General features: G+C 26.7%; 1 protein-coding gene across 36 annotated transcripts in view; it reads left to right on the top strand.

Moving 5' to 3' along the window:
• LOC145258201 (uncharacterized) overlaps positions 1 to 21,470 on the top strand; it is a 418,516-nt gene that overhangs the window by 384,734 nt on the left and 12,312 nt on the right. For 23 of the 36 annotated variants that reach the window (XM_080116132.1, XM_080116127.1, XM_080116116.1 and 20 more), the window contains 2 exons: positions 6,078 to 6,145; positions 10,441 to 10,479. In XM_080116132.1, the coding sequence (XP_079972258.1) occupies positions 6,078 to 6,145; positions 10,441 to 10,479 (107 nt within the window). The remainder of the gene's footprint in view (positions 1 to 6,077; positions 6,146 to 10,440; positions 10,480 to 21,470) is intronic. The other 13 variants (XM_080116128.1, XM_080116134.1, XM_080116135.1 and 10 more) reach the window with 1 other exon arrangement.

Here is a 21,470-nt window from a genome sequence, read left to right on the forward strand (position 1 = left end):
TGTTCTTGAACCCAGTCAATGACGGGTGTTTTTGCTAGTATATATATATATATATATATATATATATATATATACTTATGTAAATGCTATATATATGTCTCTAATCATATATCGACACACCAGTTATCATTAGATTATAAAAGTTAAGTAATGTTGAGTCTGGTTAGTATCAAATGGGTTACCCTTTAGGAATATCAAATACTGTATGGAAGGATTATAACATTTTCATCAAGCCCTCTCTTCAAAAAAAATGCTAATGTCATCAAGGGACTGTGGTCTGGCAACCATAAATAGAGATTATTCTCTATATAATGTCACATGTATCCAGTTTTTTTCTTTTCTATATTTTCTGCACCAGTTCACTAGAGAAAATCGTTTGAATGAGCATTGTCTGTCGTTGTTGTCCTCATATGAATTTGAGGTTAAAAACATTCCTAGCCTCCTTTTAAAATGCCATTTGATATAATCTATTATCTCAATATTTTAAAATATGGCTTGAACAAATTTTTTGTTTTGCTTTATTCAATTAAAAACATTTGATTTAATTCCCATTTGCACTTTTCTTGAATCGGTAAAACATTGACAAGAATAATTTCCATTTTTACCGTTTTGTTAGAATCTTGCCGGCCATGTTATCGACAATGACATTTATTATATATATATTTTTTAATCTTGCATGTTCAAGCAAACTATTTTTTTTCTGTTTCTTTTTTTCTCTGTTTCTTTTTTTCTCTTTATTTTTAGATAAACTCCCCCCAGGTCTCTCTCTCTTTTTCTCTCTCTCTATCTCTCAAGAGTTTTCTTTCTTTTTTTACTTACATGGCGCAATATTGCTTTATGTTGTTATGGCTTATCTTACTAATATTTATTTATTTTAACTGCTTGTAACTTTTTCTCCAGTCATGCAGATAAATGTCTTATAAGATGTATTTCAAATAAATATAGGTCAATTCCAACACTAGGTCAACCATGTTTGCTTGGCTCATTAGCAATTTTACTTAAATCAACTGTAGGTATAAATTAGATGAAAGGAAAATGCATGAAATTAAAGACAAACTTTTTAGGATATTTTAATATTAATTGTTGTCTATCTATATATTTATATAAGTGACATTAAGTGTCTGTCTGTGTGAGAAATAGTTTCTACCAAACTCCTCGTCAATATTTGGTCAACAGACTTGAAATTTGATATATAGGGGGATTTATACCTGTGGAACAAATTTGATTTAGCCAATAATAATAGCTGCTAAGATATTCAAATTGAAAAAATAATGAACTTGGCAGGCATAAGTCGACTTAAAGTGCTCTTCTACACATCAGCAAATATACATTATAGGTTAAATAAGTTTAATGTTAGTGTTTTCTTATCCGTCTGATGATATCTCACACACAATGACTAAGGCTGGAGCGCTAAATGTCTTTATTTTGATTCTAGCTAATGGCACACAACTAATTTTTGTTTTAATTTAACTTTTGAAATCACTACTCTATATCGGGTACAATATAATAATCAATAATAATCAATAGAGAATTGGCTGTATACTAATACATTCAAAATCTGCATCAAATAAAATATCATATTTAAGTGTATTTTATAACTGAGCAACGCCAGGCGGCCTGCTAGTAATCTTCTAAAAGTAGACATTTCTAGAAAGAATTCTGCTTGTGTATGTAGTATTAACTACTTCTCATTTTCAGTCTCTTTTCTTTCTAGCTTTAACTCCAAACGGAAAGTGTTAAGTTTGACTCTTTAATTTTGTTAACATCTGTCTGAGTCATTTCCAAGAGCAAATATTCATTTAAGTTTAAATTTATTGGTAAAATTTAATTTTTTTTTTTTTCACTTGATACATTTTGAAAAAAAAAAAAAAACGACCTTGTATAAAATAAATTAGTTGAAATGGACATTTGAAAAGAAAATGTAATAAAATATTCTTGAAAAACAAGTAATTTTAGATTTTAAAATTGATTATTTATGAAATTAAAGCAAGAGACATCTTGCATATTAAGTGTGTCTTCAATTTAAGTGTTTTTAGCTTAACAAGGCAAAGTTCTACCCTTGCTTGATGAAGACATTACTTTTACTTTATTTTTCTCTTTTTGTTTCTTTTTCTTTTTTTTTATGAAATCATCTTTGCAAAATTATTATCATGAATATTTTGAAGCACAAAGTTAAAAAAATATATACTTTGGAATCCAACCGAAATCAAGGATTAAAAAAATATTACAAACTATTTTATAGCTTGAAGTAGATTTACTTGAATGATAACCTCCCCCACCCCACCCCCACCACTGATTTGTCACACAACTTTTTTTAATAAGTATTTGTTTTGCATTTTATTTTTTACATAAGAATATAACCAAATGACATTAATGTTTAAGTTTTATAGTCTAATATAGATATCACACACACACACACACACACACACACACACAAGTTTATTAAGGTTTAAATAGACATGTCAAGGTTTGGACCTTATAGTTTTATGAACCCTCTTCCCTCTCCTTTTCTCTCCTTCCCTTCCTCCAATTCTTTTATCATTCTCACCGGTTTAGCAATGGAAGGCTGCATATCTAGATTAAAATGAATGACCCTACATAGGCCATACATGCATCTTTCAAGATGGAATTACTCTTTAACTATACCTCAAATTAATTTTCAGGTGCAAATTCAGAATTCAACCTAATTAAGAAAAACAAAAATACAGAAAAACCTTTATAATGTACATACCCATCACAGAGTGAAACTGTCATATTCCAAATATTGCGTAAATTGATCAAGTAGGTTTTTTTTAACTAAGAAAATCAAATTTTATGACAAAGCGAGACATTGTTTTGATCCACTATATTTAATAAATAAGTGGAAGATAACTTAATTCGAACTATCGAGATCAAAATCAGCCTTTTAATTGCTACAATTTCCTATTAAAATGGTTAATAATTGTAAAAAATGATTTTATAATATATATGAAAAAAATACTTGATCAGTTTATATGATTTTTGGAATATGCCATTTACGTTGCGTAATGTGTGCATACATCATAAAGATTTTTCTGTATTTTTGTTTTTTAATCAGGTTGAGTTCTGGATAAGAACCAATTCTCGTATTAAGATATAAAAAATTGTTTAAAATCAATCATTAAACTTCCCTATTGAACAATATTAATTTGACTCCTTGACTTGTAAAATATAATGCTCAAGGGAGACAATTCATTAAAATCTAAGTCATGTCATTTATTATGTCCCTTTTTCGTGTAGTTTTCTTTCAAAATATTTTTGATTTTTTAATCATATATCCTTAAATCTTTTCATAACTTTTCAGTAACTTTACATATTATTTGTTTATTTGTTTTTGAAAGTATGTTTTAACTTTTAGCTTTGCAGGGTTCAGTGCATTTGTTTTTCAAAAAAAAAAATTTCAATTTTTAGTTGACAATTCAGTTTTCTATTTTTTTAAAATAGGTACTTCAATTTTTAGTTGTGTATCTGTGTGTAAGTGTTGTGGGTCCAGCTAGAGAGGAATGGGATGGGCAGAGGGGACAGAAGGGATTAGGGAGAGGGCGGAGTAAAATTAGGAGGGGAAAAAATGATGGACAAAGATCGGTAGAAGCTTAAATAGAAATGTTATACTTTTGCCCCTGGCAATGCTGAATATCCCTGCTAGTTTTTATATAAATATAAATATCTTTGAAAGTACAAGTACAATTGCGTGTCCATTGCTATGCAAGTCTTGCAAATGTGCCCATAATTTACATATAATATTCTCTAAAATATTTTTTTAAAATGATTAGTTTTTCTGTTGCTTTAAAACTAATTTTGAACAAAAGTTAATACCAGATAAAAATCTAGATTTTGGTATCAATACTCGACTCGGTATTGATCAAAACCCAACATTCTGTGCATAGACATATTTGATATTCAAAAAAAAGTTGCAAATCAACCTATGGTAATTTGAAAGTCTTAACAAATATACATTTAGATAACTGACATTATCTGTAGTCGTTTTTAAACTTAAACCAATTAAAAAAATCTGATATGTAAAAACTGGTTGAATTTGAGCTTTGTTGACATTAGATGGCACGTATAAGGTCATAATGCTCACTAAAGAAAAATCAGATAAAATGATTTTATTATTTAGTATGATTACCCTGTATAAAGTTCAATGTGGCACCTTTCTAAGTGGAAGCACCAATTGAATCTATATCAGTCTTTCATCAATTGAAATCTAACATGTTTTTTTATAAAAATCATTGCTGAAAAAAGATACAAGTTTTGTCAGCCATGTTTTTTTAGTTCCTGTTTAGATGTTATGTTGCAAATTTTATAGCTAGCCACTGGGTCACAGGCTGGTATGTGATTAGTATCAGCTGAGTCACCTTTGTAAAAGTGTCTAATTTTGCAAAAGCCGAAACCCTTAATAATCTCAAACTCACAACATTATTGATGGCCTAGAATATTTTATAACCTTCTCTTTTATTATTTCTTACTTTTAGTAACTTTTACTGTTAGTCCTTTGTTATTTCTTACTTTTAGTAACTTTTACTGTTAGTCCTGGTAGAAATGGCTTAACATTTTGAAACTAAACTAAAATAAAAGAAATAGGGTTTTTTTTTTAATAAAAATAAAATGAGTAATCATTATTATTACCAACATAAATTATTTTTAAAGGAGGTGAATCATCAGAACAGGTGGCTCAAACGGTATCAGATAAAAAATTGCATTGATATAAAAATGTCCTGCTTACTAAACTGGACTTCTTGTCTAAGTAGTCCAATTGGCATAAAATAAAAGAAAATATGTAAAAGTTTTTAGACATTTTTATTTCATTTGGAACGTTTATGGAACAATGTCAAAAAAATTTCCCATCAATGCAGAAAATTTTAGAAGTTACCTGCAGGAGTTCCTCTGGTGTAGCAGAGTTTAAAAATTATTTGGGCAAACTTTAACATGGAATCTGTGCGTATTATGTTTGTTATTTTTTTTTTAAATAGTATATTTTAATAATCAAAAAAAAAAAAAAACATGCAAAAATGTTATTGTTTTTCTAAAAAAAATAATTTTATTCTATTTTTCTAAAACAAATAAAGAAATCAATAAATATTTCATAAAAGTAATATACTTTTTTATAATACTAAAAACAAATCTGAAACAGTGAAACAATAACATTTTATTTCATGCAAAAAAATAGTCAAGTATTATTTTTGTAAAAGATATAAAACATATGTACAAAACTTTTACATATTTTCTTTTATAACAATTTCATTTTTAACTAGAACAGGAAGTCCGGGTTAGTAAGTGGAATATTTTTATATGAATGCAATTTTTTTATCTGATACCATTTGCTGTAGACTTTGAGTCGTCTCTCTTCCTTTAAGAAAATCCAGTTGGGAAATTTATTCAAAGAAATTTATTTTGCTTTGCCAACTTATTTGTGACAGATTTGTGGTGAACAGAGTTTAATATTTAATAGAAATTTTAAGTTAAGTCTTTAAGTTGTAAATACAGGATCTTAGAAATGCAGGATCTGCTTATATTATTGAGTAAATAAAGATAACTACCTTGCTTAGATTCAATATTTACAACAACTTAAGAAGTTTATAACTTATATTATTAGATATTTACTTTTTGATGCAAATAGGTCACAAGAGAGTAGGTAATGTGAAATAAAAGTGTTTTTAATTTTCCAATCGTATTTCCTTAAAAATAATTTATGTTGGTAATAGTAATGGTTCCCGCAAAAAGATGACTGCAGGATAAACGTTCAGATCCTTCCTTTCCCATTTTGTTTTGCAAATTGTAATAAAATGTATAAACTGATCCAATATATTAACAGTATTCCTGTCATTTTTTATTTCTCACACAATCACTTAGCTGACCAAGAAGAAAGAATTAAGTCTTAGAAAAACACTTAAAAAAAGTAATTCATTATTTATTGCTCACCCAGTTTTTCTTAAGAAAATCTTGAATTTTAATTTTAACTGAAATATAATTTAATCCATCGGAAGTTTCTATTTTATTTCAGTTTGCCATCTAAATTGTCAGACTGTTAGTATTTTCATTTATTTTTAACATTGTAGATATCAAATGAAGAATGCTGTCCGCTGTGGTAACAATGGCAAAGAATATAATGATGATGAAGCTACAGGTATGAATGCTGTCTCATCCATCAGTTTTTCTTTAAAAATTCAGTAACAAATCCTTCTCCTAACCTATTTTGTTTGTCCTTAGATCAAAGCCATTCATGTAAGCTTAGCATTACTTTTTCTTAACACCCTGCTCACATAGTTACATCACTTCCATTCAAATGTTAAGGTTGAATATTTTTAGTGAAAATCTAAACAGTAGTTTTATTAGCTTACATTAATATGAAGAATATCCAAGGTTATTTCTTTTGACAAGATATCGTTTTTTTTTTTTTTTTTTTTATTTGATCGTCTATTTTCTGTATTCTCCTCTTACATTTATCCCTCATTAATATTTAATCAAATGGTTGTAAGGCCATGATTATTATTTCTACTATTGACAATTGCAGTTTTATTGAACCTAGTTTGTATACATGATATGTAAACAAATAAAATAGGCATTGGTGGGATCTGGGTATTGGATGGTAGTTTTGCATGTACCGTAACCATCATCATCATCATCATCATCATCTAATTTTTGCATTGAATACTAATCCCTATTAATCCCAAATTGTGCATCAAACAGATATGATAATACTTAGTTCACTGCAACTTATCATAAACAAATGTCCATACAAAATTTCAGCCAGTGTGTGTGTATATATATATATATATATATATATATATATATATATATATTCATATTCTAGACATTTTAGCCCATTAAAAGTGGGTTAAATTTATAGCTCGTTGACTTTAGAATGAGTGCTTTATGCCAAATTGATGGTTGAATATGGTTAAATTTGTGCTCATTTTTGCATTAAATGCTAATCCCTATTAATCCCTGTCAATCTGTAACTGGCCGTTAAATGGATAGCATAAACTTAGTTCATTGCACCTTACCATACATAATTTCACTCCAATCGAATCAGTAGTTTCTGAGAAAAAGTGAAACTCAAATACTAATCCCTATTAAACTCTAATTGTGCATCAAACTAATACCATAATTCTTAATATACGATACATAATTCTGTGTTGGTTAACAGGGCCGTTTTTTGCTAGGAGGGGTCAGTTTATGCGTAGACATTTTTGCAAGACTTATGCCTACCAATCTCAATGTACGTTTATAAAACGTTATTTTAAAGGCCTATGACGTCATAAATCACCATGGCCGTGACAGCTAATGCGTTAGCTTTTTTCACCCCCTTTTCCTCTTTCGTGTTTTAGGTTCGAGCTTGCCTGCCTACTGCAGCTAATTTTTTTTTTTTTTTTTTTTTGCTGTTGCACGGGCACTCACTGCTATTTTTATTGAAACATATTTTCCTGGAGGTTGCTCAATATCCTTATTGCTGACAAAAGACCTCTCTCCACAAAATCCTTAGTGCTGACAAAAGACCTCTCTCCACCTGGGCAATGCCAGGTATCCCTGCTAGTATAATAGATGAAAAGTAATAGTTAGAAGAACTCAAGTGAAATTAATACAGGTCTGCAACTTTGTGTGTTTTCTGTAGAAATTACTTATAAAATAAATTTATTTTTCTGATCACATTCATATAAAATGAAACATGGCAGAATTAAGTTTTCACAGCATCACACGCTTATATGCTATTATTATTAATCTGTAATTTTGGTAAATCAGAAAACAAGTGACTTGAAGTCCACAGCAAACAATGTCGGATAAATAATTATATTTTGCATAAAATAAGAAAATGTTATTGTTTCACTGTTTGGGATTTGTTTTTAGTATTATAAAAAAATACATTACTTTTATGAAATATTTATTGATTTTTTTTAGAAAAATAAAATAATTTTTTATCTGACACTGTCGTGGACTCTGAGTCACCTGTTCTTCTGATTCACCATAATTTCAATATATTATTTGCTATGCATGTTATATAAATTGTAGCACCAAAAGATATCAGATACCTATAGTGCTTAATCCTCAGGTTTTGAAAATAAATTTTTACAAAAATAAAAACAAAAAACTATGAATTAGTTTCAAGTTTAAAATGTTGAAGCTAGACAAAATGTTACTGATCATCTCGTATATCATTTGAAAAGGAATGCAGTCTAAGACATTTCTTGTTTGCTTGAAATATATAAGCATGTTAGGTAAATCTAGGCTCAGCTTTGAGTATTGCAACTCCTAGAGTTGTCACTAGACTGCATTATTTTCTACTGTTATACATTGCTTTTTTGTAATTGCAAAAAGCAAACTGTAAAATTATTAGAGTTTGCTTAAAATAAATAGAATAGAAATCGAACATGTGTCCTCAAAAAGGAACCACTTAAAGCTGACGTGAATTTAACTGCACATCTATCAGACCAGACTAATCCCTGGAAGACCAAGCTGGCATGAAATACAGATAGCAGCCATAAAGGGAACAGCATCTATTCTTAAACGAGCCCTCGGATATAAATTCAAATCATAATCAAATCAAGTGTATGTTCCAGGAGGAGTTAGCTCCCTTGATCTCTTAAAACTAACCAAAGTAAAATAATTAAATTGAAATTCTGTGCAAACTTTACTCTTGCTTTGTGAACAATATAACACACTGCTTAATACGTCTGGGGCCTGACGCATACATGACATCTCCAATTAAAAAAGAAAATCTGATTTTTATAAAGTACTAACCTTCAAATCTCATGTATCAAAATTGAAGCTCAATAGGAAAAATCTGAATATTTTATGTTTATAAAGCATTGCTATCTGATGGGAAAAAATACTGTTCGAATAAAACAATAGTCTCTGTAAGTGTTGTTTGGACATTGAGTCATTAAAAACAATGGTTAAGAAATGATAGGCTGGATTTAAACATGGTCATGCAAACACAAATAGTGCTCAGGCTATGCCAAATTCTGCATTAAAAATAATCCAAAAACTCATTTTGGCTGATCTTAAATTGAAGTTGTGTGGGGTAGCAGAGGAGTTGAAGATATCAGCACGTAGCTCATTCACCATTTTGCTTGGACATTTGTCGATGAGAAAGCTATGTTCAAAATTAGAGCTACATTTGCTCACAGTCGATTGAAAACAACGCATTGATCACAATTCTTTTAAGACGACACAGTTTAAGATAACATGGTTTCATTTTAAATCCTGGGTGAGGATGTATTCTACTGAGGAGCAAACTGAAATCTAAGATTATCTGTTGATGACTTACTCGATCTATGTGAGCTGTGTTGTGTGTCTGATTGTGGATAACCCCATATACATCACATTAAACCATATAAAGTAAACAATGTCTGTACTTTTAATAAGTATATAAATGAATGTCTGTTTTTAATGAAGCGATATATAAAATTATTTATAGCTCTAGTATTGCACTATTGAGCTATCTAAATGAACTTTTTGTTATTAATGTGTATATTTGAATACAAAATTGGAAAATTTTTATTAATATATTTATTGCGGACTATTATCCCCATCTTTCTTAGTTGTTGTTTCACGACGTTTCAGCCAACTATTCCTCTGGCCTTTGTCTGGTGGTAACCACGACGGGATAGAAAATCCGAATCTCCTAACTGCATTCTCAGCTATTACTGCCATACATAGTTGTTGTCGTCTCACCATGTTTTGGCCAAGTAAGCCTCTGGCTGGCTTTGGGCAGGATTGAAATCGCTATCTTCAGACAATTCTCGCCTAAAACCGTAGAGATACTATGTCTCTATTCACTGCGCCACGGGCCTCGACCATGGAAGATCAGATAATAAACATGGATTTATAAGACCAAAAGATCCAACCTTGATCGCTCTTCGGGGCCCGTGGCGCAGTGGATAGAGATGTTGAATCTCTACGGTTCCAGGTGAGAATTGTCTGAACATAGCAGTTTCAATCCTACCCAAAGACAGCCAAAGATTTACTTGGCCAAAACATGGTGAGATGACAATAACTATGGATGGCAGTAATTGCTGTGAATGCAGTTAGGAGATTTGGAGTTCCTATCCCGTTGCTGATGAAGGCCAGAGGAATAGTTGGCCGGAACGTCATGAAACAACATCTAAGAAAGATGAGGATAATAGTCCGCAATAAATAAAATTAATAAACGATACTCATCTCAATAATGAATTCCAATTAAATAATATATCGAAAATGTTTATTTCAATAGTCTAATATTCACATGAGCTTTCTGGAAAAAAACATCAAAGTCCTTTTTTTTTTTTTGTGTATAATTTTCTTGTCTCTTTTTGTCTGTGAAACTATTTCTTTGTGTGTTTTCTTTTGATTCTGTTTCTTGTTATGTGGATAGATAGTGTTCTTTCTCTCTCTCTCTCTCTCTCTGCTGTACTGCACATAGTTACTATTTCTTTTTGGCAGGGCGGGGTGTGTCCCTAATAAAGGAATCTCCCAGAAAGGGTAAGTTTCACTTGCCACTGTTATTATTATTATACTATTTTTTCGGGGGAGTTTTTACTGCTGGGGCTTTTCAGGATGATTCCTCTCTCACAATTTTATGAAATTTATTAAGACTTTCATTCATCTTTATCACTCAAAGTAAGAAGAAATTAAAATCGCTATATTAAGAAAATTGTGTGTGTGTGTGATTTTTGCCTTAATGTGATTTACATGTTATTAATTTTTTCATTCACTATTAATGGATTATTTCTGGAAATGGCCTAAAATAAAACAAAATTTCTAAAAAAAAAAAAAAAAAAAATCTATTATGAAAATGAATAAATTTTTTATAATTATGTCCATTTCTTCATATAAACAAGTCAGCCATTTTAACTTTTTGTAATCATTTAAAGAAAAAAGAAATTACTTCGTCTAACTTTGAAATGAATTCGGAATAGAAAATCATTTAAATTGGCTTTGTAATCCTCAATAAATCCTCCTTTAATTAAAAGATTAGTATTTTTAATATCTGTCAGGAAAACAATACAACCATTCTTGAAAATAGAGAATAGGAAGTGGCCTTGCATTTACTTTTAGCAACTTCGTAACTCTTGCTTCTCTTATTTTGTCCTTTAGTTCTCACATTCCATGACAAAGAGGAAGAATTGCTATTTTCTTGGTCGAATCTATCCATCTAACACTTATCGCTGGCTAGTTTGTGACCTTGAAGTAGTTAGCTTCTTTTTTTTTAGGTCCTTACACCAAGTGGCTTCAAGCCTTGTCTGGTGCGATTTCTATGGAAAAAAAAAGAAAAAAAAAAGATGGTTGTAAATGATGGAGCACTTAGTTGACTATTTCACATAACTAGTTTATAAACTTTTTGTATCATTTTCAATGTAGTGTTAGAAAACCAAGTCAAGATGATTTGATGCAAGGAAAGGAAAATGTTTTTTGATATGAGAAATGCAAGTATATAAGCATACATTTACACGGATGCTGAGAGAGAGAGAAAATCATTTTAAAGGAAGGCATATTGTCATCAATATTAAGAAAATTCATTGCATTATAAAACAATACAGATAAACCTTGTTTATATTGTGTTTGTTTTTCTGTCTTTTTTTCCAAGAAAATAACGGGGAGGGGGATACTTGTTAGCCACTTGATTTTTGCAAAATAAAACAATTAAATTAAAAAATCTATCAATCGAAATTAGCATCAATAATTCTGTTTCAATTAATTCATTGTCAAAAGTATTTTAGGTGCAAGTCCAGAACTTAAGCTAATTAAAAAACAAAAATACAAAAAAAATGTTTATTATGTACGTACTTGTCATAGAATATTCCAAAAATCACGTAAATTGAGCAAGTAGGTTTTTTTTTTTTAATAAGAAAATCAAATTTTATGATTAAATGAGATATTATGTTTTGATCTGCCAGAGGATACGACTACATTTGAACTATTGAGATTGAAATCAGTCTTGTAATGGCTATAGTTTCCTATTGAAATTGCTTAAAATCGTCAAAAAAAAATTTTTATTATTATATTTAAAAAATGCCTGTATCAATTTACAATGATTTTTGGAATAAAATTTTTCTGTATTTTCAGTTTTTTTAATTAGGTTGAATTCTAGATAATAACCATATTTTGTTTTATTTGCAACCAACATGAGCAAGTTCTTCATTATCTCAGTATATATGAAAGATTAAACATTAATTATTCTCCGCACCTGACACTGAATTCATAAATAACTAGTTTGTTGGCTCTGTATACTTTTATACACATTATTTTACTTTGGCTATTTTTGGTTTTATTTGTTATAATAATAATAATGATGATAATAAAAATTAATATATATTGTTATATATATGTTAATATATATTAAATAATATCTTGTTATAAGAAAGTATTGATCCAAATTTAGGTGGGTTTGTGGGATGGTGGTGTTATCAGCCTCTCAGGTAGAAAATAATAAAATATATGTACAGATGTTTGTATTTATTACAATAGCTGTTTTTTTTATGTTGAAATAAATTTCTTTATTTCAATAAATTTTAAAACAAAAATAAATAGTGAATGGAGATTAGTTGCTTATTCAGAATAATAACAAAATCAAATTGAAAAATGGAATTTAAACTAAAGGCAATGCTATCTACTTAATTGTCGTCTGAATTTCAACTAAAAAGCAATATTATCAAATTGTCATGTCGAAATTAGTAACATATTGCTACATTATTAGATAAAACATTTACTTTCACATTCCAATGATCTGCCATTGCTGCAGTTATCTCCTTTGAATTTATGCAGTTGGCTCCCTTTTTATCGTAAGAAGTATTCCTTTTATTATCTTCAGTAAGACTTGCAATTTCTTTGAAAATAATTTTTATTAATAATTAATTTTTTTACTTCATTTTTAATAATTTATGGACATGTTATTAATTTCGACATGGCAATTATGCAGATAACATTGCTTTTAGCTGAAATTCAATTTTTTCAATTTTTGACTTTTGTTATTATTCCGAACAAGGGCCAGGGATTATTTTCACCATATGGTTTTTCTTCTTTTTTTTTTTTTTTTTTTTTTACTTTTTTTAAAACTTTTTTTTTATACTAATGAATCACTGCTTATTAATACCCAAACAATAAATTAAGCATGTTAAAGTTAAAAATGAAAGAAAAATATCAATGTATTATTATGGAATTCGTATGGTAAAAAAAGAAAAAAAAAATTAACTGATAAGTAAGATTTACTAAATTGTAATAAATCATTTGTGAAAACAATTCAAATCTTACATTCTAATTGTGATGCCTTTGCTTCAAACTTTCAGTGCAATTCAACCTAATAAAAAAAAAATACAAAAATATTTTTATAATGTACATACCCATTGCAGAATAAAGATATCAAATTCCAAAAATCACATAAATTGATCAAGTAGTTTTATTTTTAACTAAGGAAATTAAATTCATGAGTAGGCAAAAAAGGACTGTGTTTTGTGTTGCCATCTTGAAAAAACAAGGGTAGATAACTCCTCACTAATTCAAATGTGTGAGATTAGCCTTGTAATACTGACGATTTCACATTAATCACTTAAAATCGCTTGAAAATGATTTTCTTTGTGTGTGTATGTATGTATGTATATATATATATATATATATATATATATATATATATATATATATATATGTATGTATACTTGATCAATTTATGTGATTTTTTTTCTTTTGTTTTTGGAATATGACAGTTTTTGTTCTGTGACAGGTACATACATCTTAAGATTTTTCTGTATTTTTTTTATTTTTTAAATTAGGTTGAATTCTGGATAAGAACCAAACTTTATTGCTGCACTTGGGAATATGTCAAATCATATTTTACCCATTTTAAATAATACTTCCTGTAGTTAAAACTTTTTTTTTGTTTCTGAAGCAATGCTCTTCAATTGTTAATTTAAGGAAATTCCCAAAACTGATTTATTTCTAAACACATTATTCTTGCATAAAACCATTTTTTACTTTTTTTTGTATACAAAAAACGCTAAAGTTATATAGTAAGCTAAATTGTAATCACTAAATGCTGAAAAACATCCCATAATATTAGGTTTTCAATATGGCCAATATAAACTAATCAAACAAGATGTGAAGGAAAAGTATCTGTTTGTATTATGCAGCAGGAGAAGTCAATAAAATTTAAAAAACAAAAAGAAGAATATTTGGTTATCCTGACGCTCTGCACTCCTTTGTTTACATCGGAAGTGACGTCACACAAATCTTATAATACAGATGGCTACAATTGTAAAAATAATTTGTTTTATTTTTCTTTCATTTTGAGCTCCTTTTTTTCTCCCGTTTGTTTTTGTTTTCTACAATTAATAAACCAGTTTACAAGTAAAAAATAATTTGTTTTACTTTTTAATTACCAACACAGTAGCGAATTTAATTTTTTTTTTCTCTCCAATTTGTTATATTGGTATTTCAGCTGAGAATCTAACATTTCTTTTCATTTTGAGAATTTGTTTTAGTGTTTAATTACTAACACAGCAGAGAATTTAACTTTTTTTTTTCTCCCATTTCTTACTTTGAGCGGAGAATTTATTTTATTTTCATTTTGAGCTCTTTTTCCGATCAGGCATTACCTTTTATAGGTACTCCTGCAGTCCTGCACTTTACGACCCGAGCTATTTTTTAACACTATTATTTAGAAACCTATTATTTAACATAGGGAAGGGAGGGTGTATTGTAACTATTCAGTACTTTCACCTAACAATTCAATTAAAAAAAAAGGTAAATATGAAGAATTACTCCACCCTCGAAAATTCCTTTAAAATTATCACTCTTAAAGCTTTACCAAACTTTTATATTATAAAAGGGTGCTTCTGCATTTTACGACCCGCGCTATTTTTTATCAGTATTTTCAAGTTAAATTCAAGTTTCACAATATTTTTTTTTAATTTAATTGTTAGGTGAAAGTACAGAATAGTTACAATAAACTCTCCGTTCCCCATGTTAAATAATAGGTTTCTAAATAATAGTGTTAAAAATAGCTTGGGTTGCAGGAGTACCTATAAAAGGTAACGCCGGATCGGAAAAAGAGCTCAAAATGAAAATAAAATAAATTCTCCGCTCAAAATAAGAAATGGGAGAAGAAAAAAAGTTAAATTCTCTGCTGTGTTAATAATTAAACACTAAAACAAATTTTCAAAATGAAAAGAAATGTTAGATTCTCCGCTGAAATACCAATATAACAAATTGGAGAGAAAAAAAAAATTAAATTCGCTACTGTGTTGGTAATTAAAAAGTAAAACAAATTATTTTTTACTTGTAAACTGGTTTATTAATTGTAGAAAACTAAAACAAACGGGAGAAAAAAAGGAGCTCAAAATGAAAGAAAAATAAAACAAATTATTTTTACAATTGTAGCCATCTGTATTATAAGATTTGTGTGACGTCACTTCCGAGGTAAACAAAGGAGTGCGGAGCGTCAGGATAACCGAATATTTTAATGTAAAAAAAAAAAATGTTAAATAGTACGGAGATTATCTTCCTTGTAGCATAATACAGAGTTATTACCTTTTTCATCTCGCTTGATATATTAATCAGCCATATTGAAAATTTAATATAAGACTTTTTTGTAGCAGTTTTCAGATTCAGCTTGTTATAATTGATTTTCTTTATAAAAATCAGTAAATATAATAGTTTTATGCAACAAGTTGTTTTGGAGTATTAGCAGGTGAAATTTTGGGAGAAAGAGTTTCCCTTAAAGTTAATACCCCAGGACATCTTTGGTTATTTTAAATAATATCAGGAAATGGGCAATACAAATACAAAATGGATACATTAAATGATAAAGAAATTTCTTTATGATTTTCTATATCCATACTTAATTTACGATGCGTAGCATTGTACATTTGTTTTAGTTTATTTAAAATATTGCAAAATGTTCTTTGTATTATGTCATAGAAGTTTTTTTTTTATAATGATCTTCTTTAACTGAATTGTATATAAATTTTCGATTCTAAGTAAAAAAATTGTTCATCTTTAAATGATATTTTTACCCCATGTTTACTGAAATAATCAAAATTTCTGACAATTGTATAGCAATGACAACTTTTACTCAAATGTAATGATTAAAGTAAAATAATGACACTCACTGTTAATTCAATTTTTATTTAATTTTTGTTTACATATTTTTTCTTTTTGTTAAACTAAATTTTTAGATGAGTTGCATACTGATGTTTAAAACTATAAAACCTGTCCCATGATGTGTGTAGCCATTTTTGTTTGCTAAATAAAATTGCATTAGCAGTCGATTATACATTCACACTATCAATTTGATTTTTAATCAAGATTGTTTTAAAATATCATCTTGATCCTTAATTAAAAGTTAAAATGACTGACCATTATTTGTCCATTCATGGCCTCTCATGAGTACCATAGTCTCAGACCTGATTGTCTTTGTGTTGGCTAGTTTTTTACTAAAGTCACATTTTTGCAAACTTTAATGAACGAATTACATAAGCCTTAGTTAGAATCCACTTTGCTGTGTGTTGAAAGCTTTCTATGCTGGGTCTCTCTTCTACACAGAGAATCTTCTATCTTGCAGGGGATTTGCTTAGTGTTTTCCGGCCAGTGTTCAGGGACGTAGAAGGGCAGGTCGTTTAGTACAGACTCAGCTTATTAGCAGGCAAGTGACCAACAGACGAATTTTGGCATTCGATGGACTCAAAATAGTCAAGTAATGTTTCCTTCTTAAAAAAAAAAATAATAATAATGGTCTAATAATGCTTACACAAATCTCAGTCCATCTGATTATTTTCAAGGATAAGTTACAATCTAATTCCATAGTACAAAATAATTTTTAATCTCCTATTTTCTTGCAAATTATGTTTTTCACATGCATGGACATTGTCCTCATTTTCTATGTAGTTTAGAAATACACACAGAGGGTCCGATTATATTTATTATAAATGATACAATCGAATGAACATTTGATTAAATGTAGGTAACAGGTTTCATAGTAGGTAGTAAATCTGGTGTAGAGATGGGGGGTAGTAAAAGTTGCTATCATCTTCTCATTGGTCAGCAGGCTAATAAGGACACTCCACTCCCTAGGCTGGATTTATGTCTACTTTGAAAAACTCTAGCATCAATGGCTAATCAGTTTATCGCTGATCTAAATATTAAACCAGGTTTCATGCTGCTATGACACAATCGTCTAAAATTGTTTCTTTTATTGTGGCTGAGTTTTTGATATTACGATTACAATGTAAAAACGAAACTTTAACAGAAGCAATACCTAACGAACATTGGCATCCGTGAAGGTTGGCTGTAGATCTACATCAACTCTGTTGCATTTTTAGATTGATATATATATATGTATACATATGCATTTATATATGTATGTATATATGTATGTATATATATGTTTATATATATGTATGTATATATGTATGTATATATATGTATATATATATATATCTGTATATATATGTTTATATATATATGTATATATATGTGTATATATATGTTTATATATATATATGCATATATATGTTTATATATATGTGCATATATATGTTTATATATATGTGCATATATATTTATATATATATGTATATATATATATTTATATGTATATATATGTGTATATATATATTTATATATATATGTATGTATATATATATATTTATATGTATATATATGTGTATATATATATTTATATATATATGTATATATATATATATATTTATATGTATATATATGTTTATATATATATGTTTATATATATATGTATATATGTTTATACATATATATATGTATATATGTTTATACATATATATATATATATGTTTATACATATATATATATGTATATATGTTTATACATATATATATGTATGTATATATGTTTATACATATATATATGTATGTATATATGTTTATACATATATATATGTATGTATATATGTTTATACATATATATGTATGTATATATGTTTATACATATATAAATGTATATATATATGTTTATATATATATATATATGTTTATATATATATATGTTTATACATATATATATGTATATATATATGTATATATATATATGTTTATACATATGTTTATATATATATGTATATGGATATTTATATATATATATATATGTTTATACATGTTTATAAATGTTTATATATGTATATATATATATGTTTATATATATATGTTTATATATATATGTATATATATATATGTTTATATATATATGTATATATATATGTTTATATATATATGTTTATATATATATGTGTTTATATATATATGTTTATATATATATGTTTATAAATATATATATGTTTATATATATATATATGTTTATAAATATATATATGTTTATATATATATATGTTTATATATATATATGTTTATATATATATGTTTATATATATATGTTTATATATATATGTTTATATATATATGTTTATATATATATGTTTATATATATATATCTATATATATATATGTTTATATATATATGTTTATATATATATATTTATATATATATGTTTATATATATATATTTATATATATATGTTTATATATATATATATATGTTTATATATATATATATGTTTATATATGTTTAGATATATATGTTTATATATTAATATATGTATATATATATGTTTATATATATGTATATATATGCTTATATATATATGTTTATATATATGTGTATATATATGTTTATATATGTATATATATATGTTTATATATATATGCATATATGTGTATATATGTATGTTTATATATGTATATATATATATGTTTATATATATATATTTATATATTATATATATGTATATATATATGTTTATATATATATTTATATATTATATATATGTATATATATATATATGTTTATATATATATTTATATATTATATATATGTATATATATATGTTTATATATATTTATATATTATATATATGTATATATATATGTTTATATATATATTTATATATTATATATATGTATATATATATGTTTATATATATATTTATATATTATGTATATATATATATGTATATGTATATATATATGTTTATATATATATTTATATATTATGTATATATATATATGTATATGTATATATATATGTTTATATATATATTTATATATTATGTATATATATATATGTATATGTATATATATATGTATATATATATATGTTTATATATATGTATATATATATATGTTTATATATATGTATATATATGTTTATATATATGTATATATATATGTTTATATGTGTATATATATATGTGTATATATATTTATATATATATATATGTTTATATGTATATATATATGTTTATATGTATATATATATGTTTATATGTATATATATATGTTTATGTATATATATATGTTTATGTATATATATGTTTATATATGTATATTTATATATATATGTTCATATATATGTATATATATGTGTGTATATATATGTGTACATATATGTGCTACTGTCATATGCTACTGGTACCATGTAACCCAGTACTACCTGCCTCATGGTTGGGTCACTGGCGATTAAACTGGTTCCCCCACCAGACTTGTTTGGTGAGTAGGGCGGCTAGTCTCCCTGAAGGATTAAAAACAAGAACTTCCAAAGGGCAAATGAACTCTTTTTCTGGGTCAACGGCCAACTAGCACCGTGTATATTTGTGTGTGAATGTATATGTGTATTGGGGTAGAGAGGGCTTCCGTAAGCCGTGGTGAAGGAAACCTTTCTAGGAGAAGCAAATCTCTGATTTAAAAAACCATAAAGCGGAAGACCAATACCCGCATTTAGCTGTCTGCAGTTTAATTTGTTGCTGGCTGTCTTGCTCTTGCTTGTTGCTGGATCTCAACATTTTGAACCGAGAGATAGACTTTACTGTCGTACAAAGTTAAGACTCTGTAACATCATATTTGTATAGATACTCCCTTACACATTTGGGCTCATGGGTTTTAAATAGATACTCCCTCAGACATTTGGTCTCCTTTTAAATAGATACTCCCTCAGACATTTGGTCTCCTGGATTTTAAATGTCTAAGGGAGTAGCACTCATCTGACAGGACGTTGCAATCATCATACATATATGTATATATATGTATATATATATATATATATGTGTTTATATATATATTTATTTATGTATATATATGTGTGTATATATGTGTATATATATATGTATATATATGTATATATATATTTATATATATATGTGTATATATATATATTTATATATATATGTGTATATATATATGTTTATATATACATGTGTATATATGTTTATATATATGTGTGTGATATATATATGTGTGTATATATATATGTTTATATGTATATATATATGTTTATATGTATATATATATATGTTTATATGCATATATATATGTTTATATGTATACATATGTTTATATGTATGTATATGTTTATATGTATATATATGTTTATATGTATATGTATATATATATGTTTATATGTATATTTATGTTTATATGTATATACATATGTTCATATGTATATATATATGTTTATATGTATGTATATGTTTATATGTATATATATATATGTTCATATGTATATATATATGTTTATATAGGTATATATGTGTATATGTTTATATATATGTATATATGTTTATATATATATGTGTATATGTTTATATGTGTATATATGTATATATATGTTTATATATATGTATATCTATGATTATATATAGATTTTGTTATTGTTGTTATTTTTCAAGCGATACATACGGTTAATATTGGCTCCGCCTCGGAGCTCATTTTTTTATTTACTTAGAAAGTCGCCCTTTTTAATTTTGGACATATATAACATTTTTTATTTATTTATTATTTTTAAAACAGTAACCTACGTACACGCGTGTTTCAAGGTCATTACCTCTCATCAGCGTAGTTTAACTGTTTCTAGGGATCGAACCTCAGACCATGTTTACCACAGTCCAGTGCCTTAACCGTTAGGCCATACTCCCTAGATTAATTATACTGTTTATTTTTATCGCTAATAAATTTAGATTTTGTTATTGTTGTTATTTTTCAAGCGATACATACGGTTAATATTGGCTCCACCTCAGAGCTCATTTTTTTATTTATATGTGTATATATATGTTTATATATATATGCATATATATGTTTACATATATATATATATATGCATATATATGTTTACATATATATATATATCTATATATACATGTTCATGTATATATATATACATGTTCATGTATATATATATACATGTTCATATATATATGTATATATACATGTGTATATATATGTATATATACATGTTTATGTATATATGTATATATACATGTTTATATATATATGTATATATACATATGTATATATACATGTTTATATATATATGTATATATATATGTTTATATATATATATGTTTATATATATGTATATTTATGTTTCTATATATGTATATATGTATGATTAAATATATA

The sequence above is a fragment of the Euprymna scolopes genome, chromosome 33 (assembly GCF_053919585.1).
Source record: "Euprymna scolopes isolate OS-2025 chromosome 33, ASM5391958v1, whole genome shotgun sequence".
NCBI lineage: Eukaryota > Metazoa > Mollusca > Cephalopoda > Sepiida > Sepiolidae > Euprymna > Euprymna scolopes.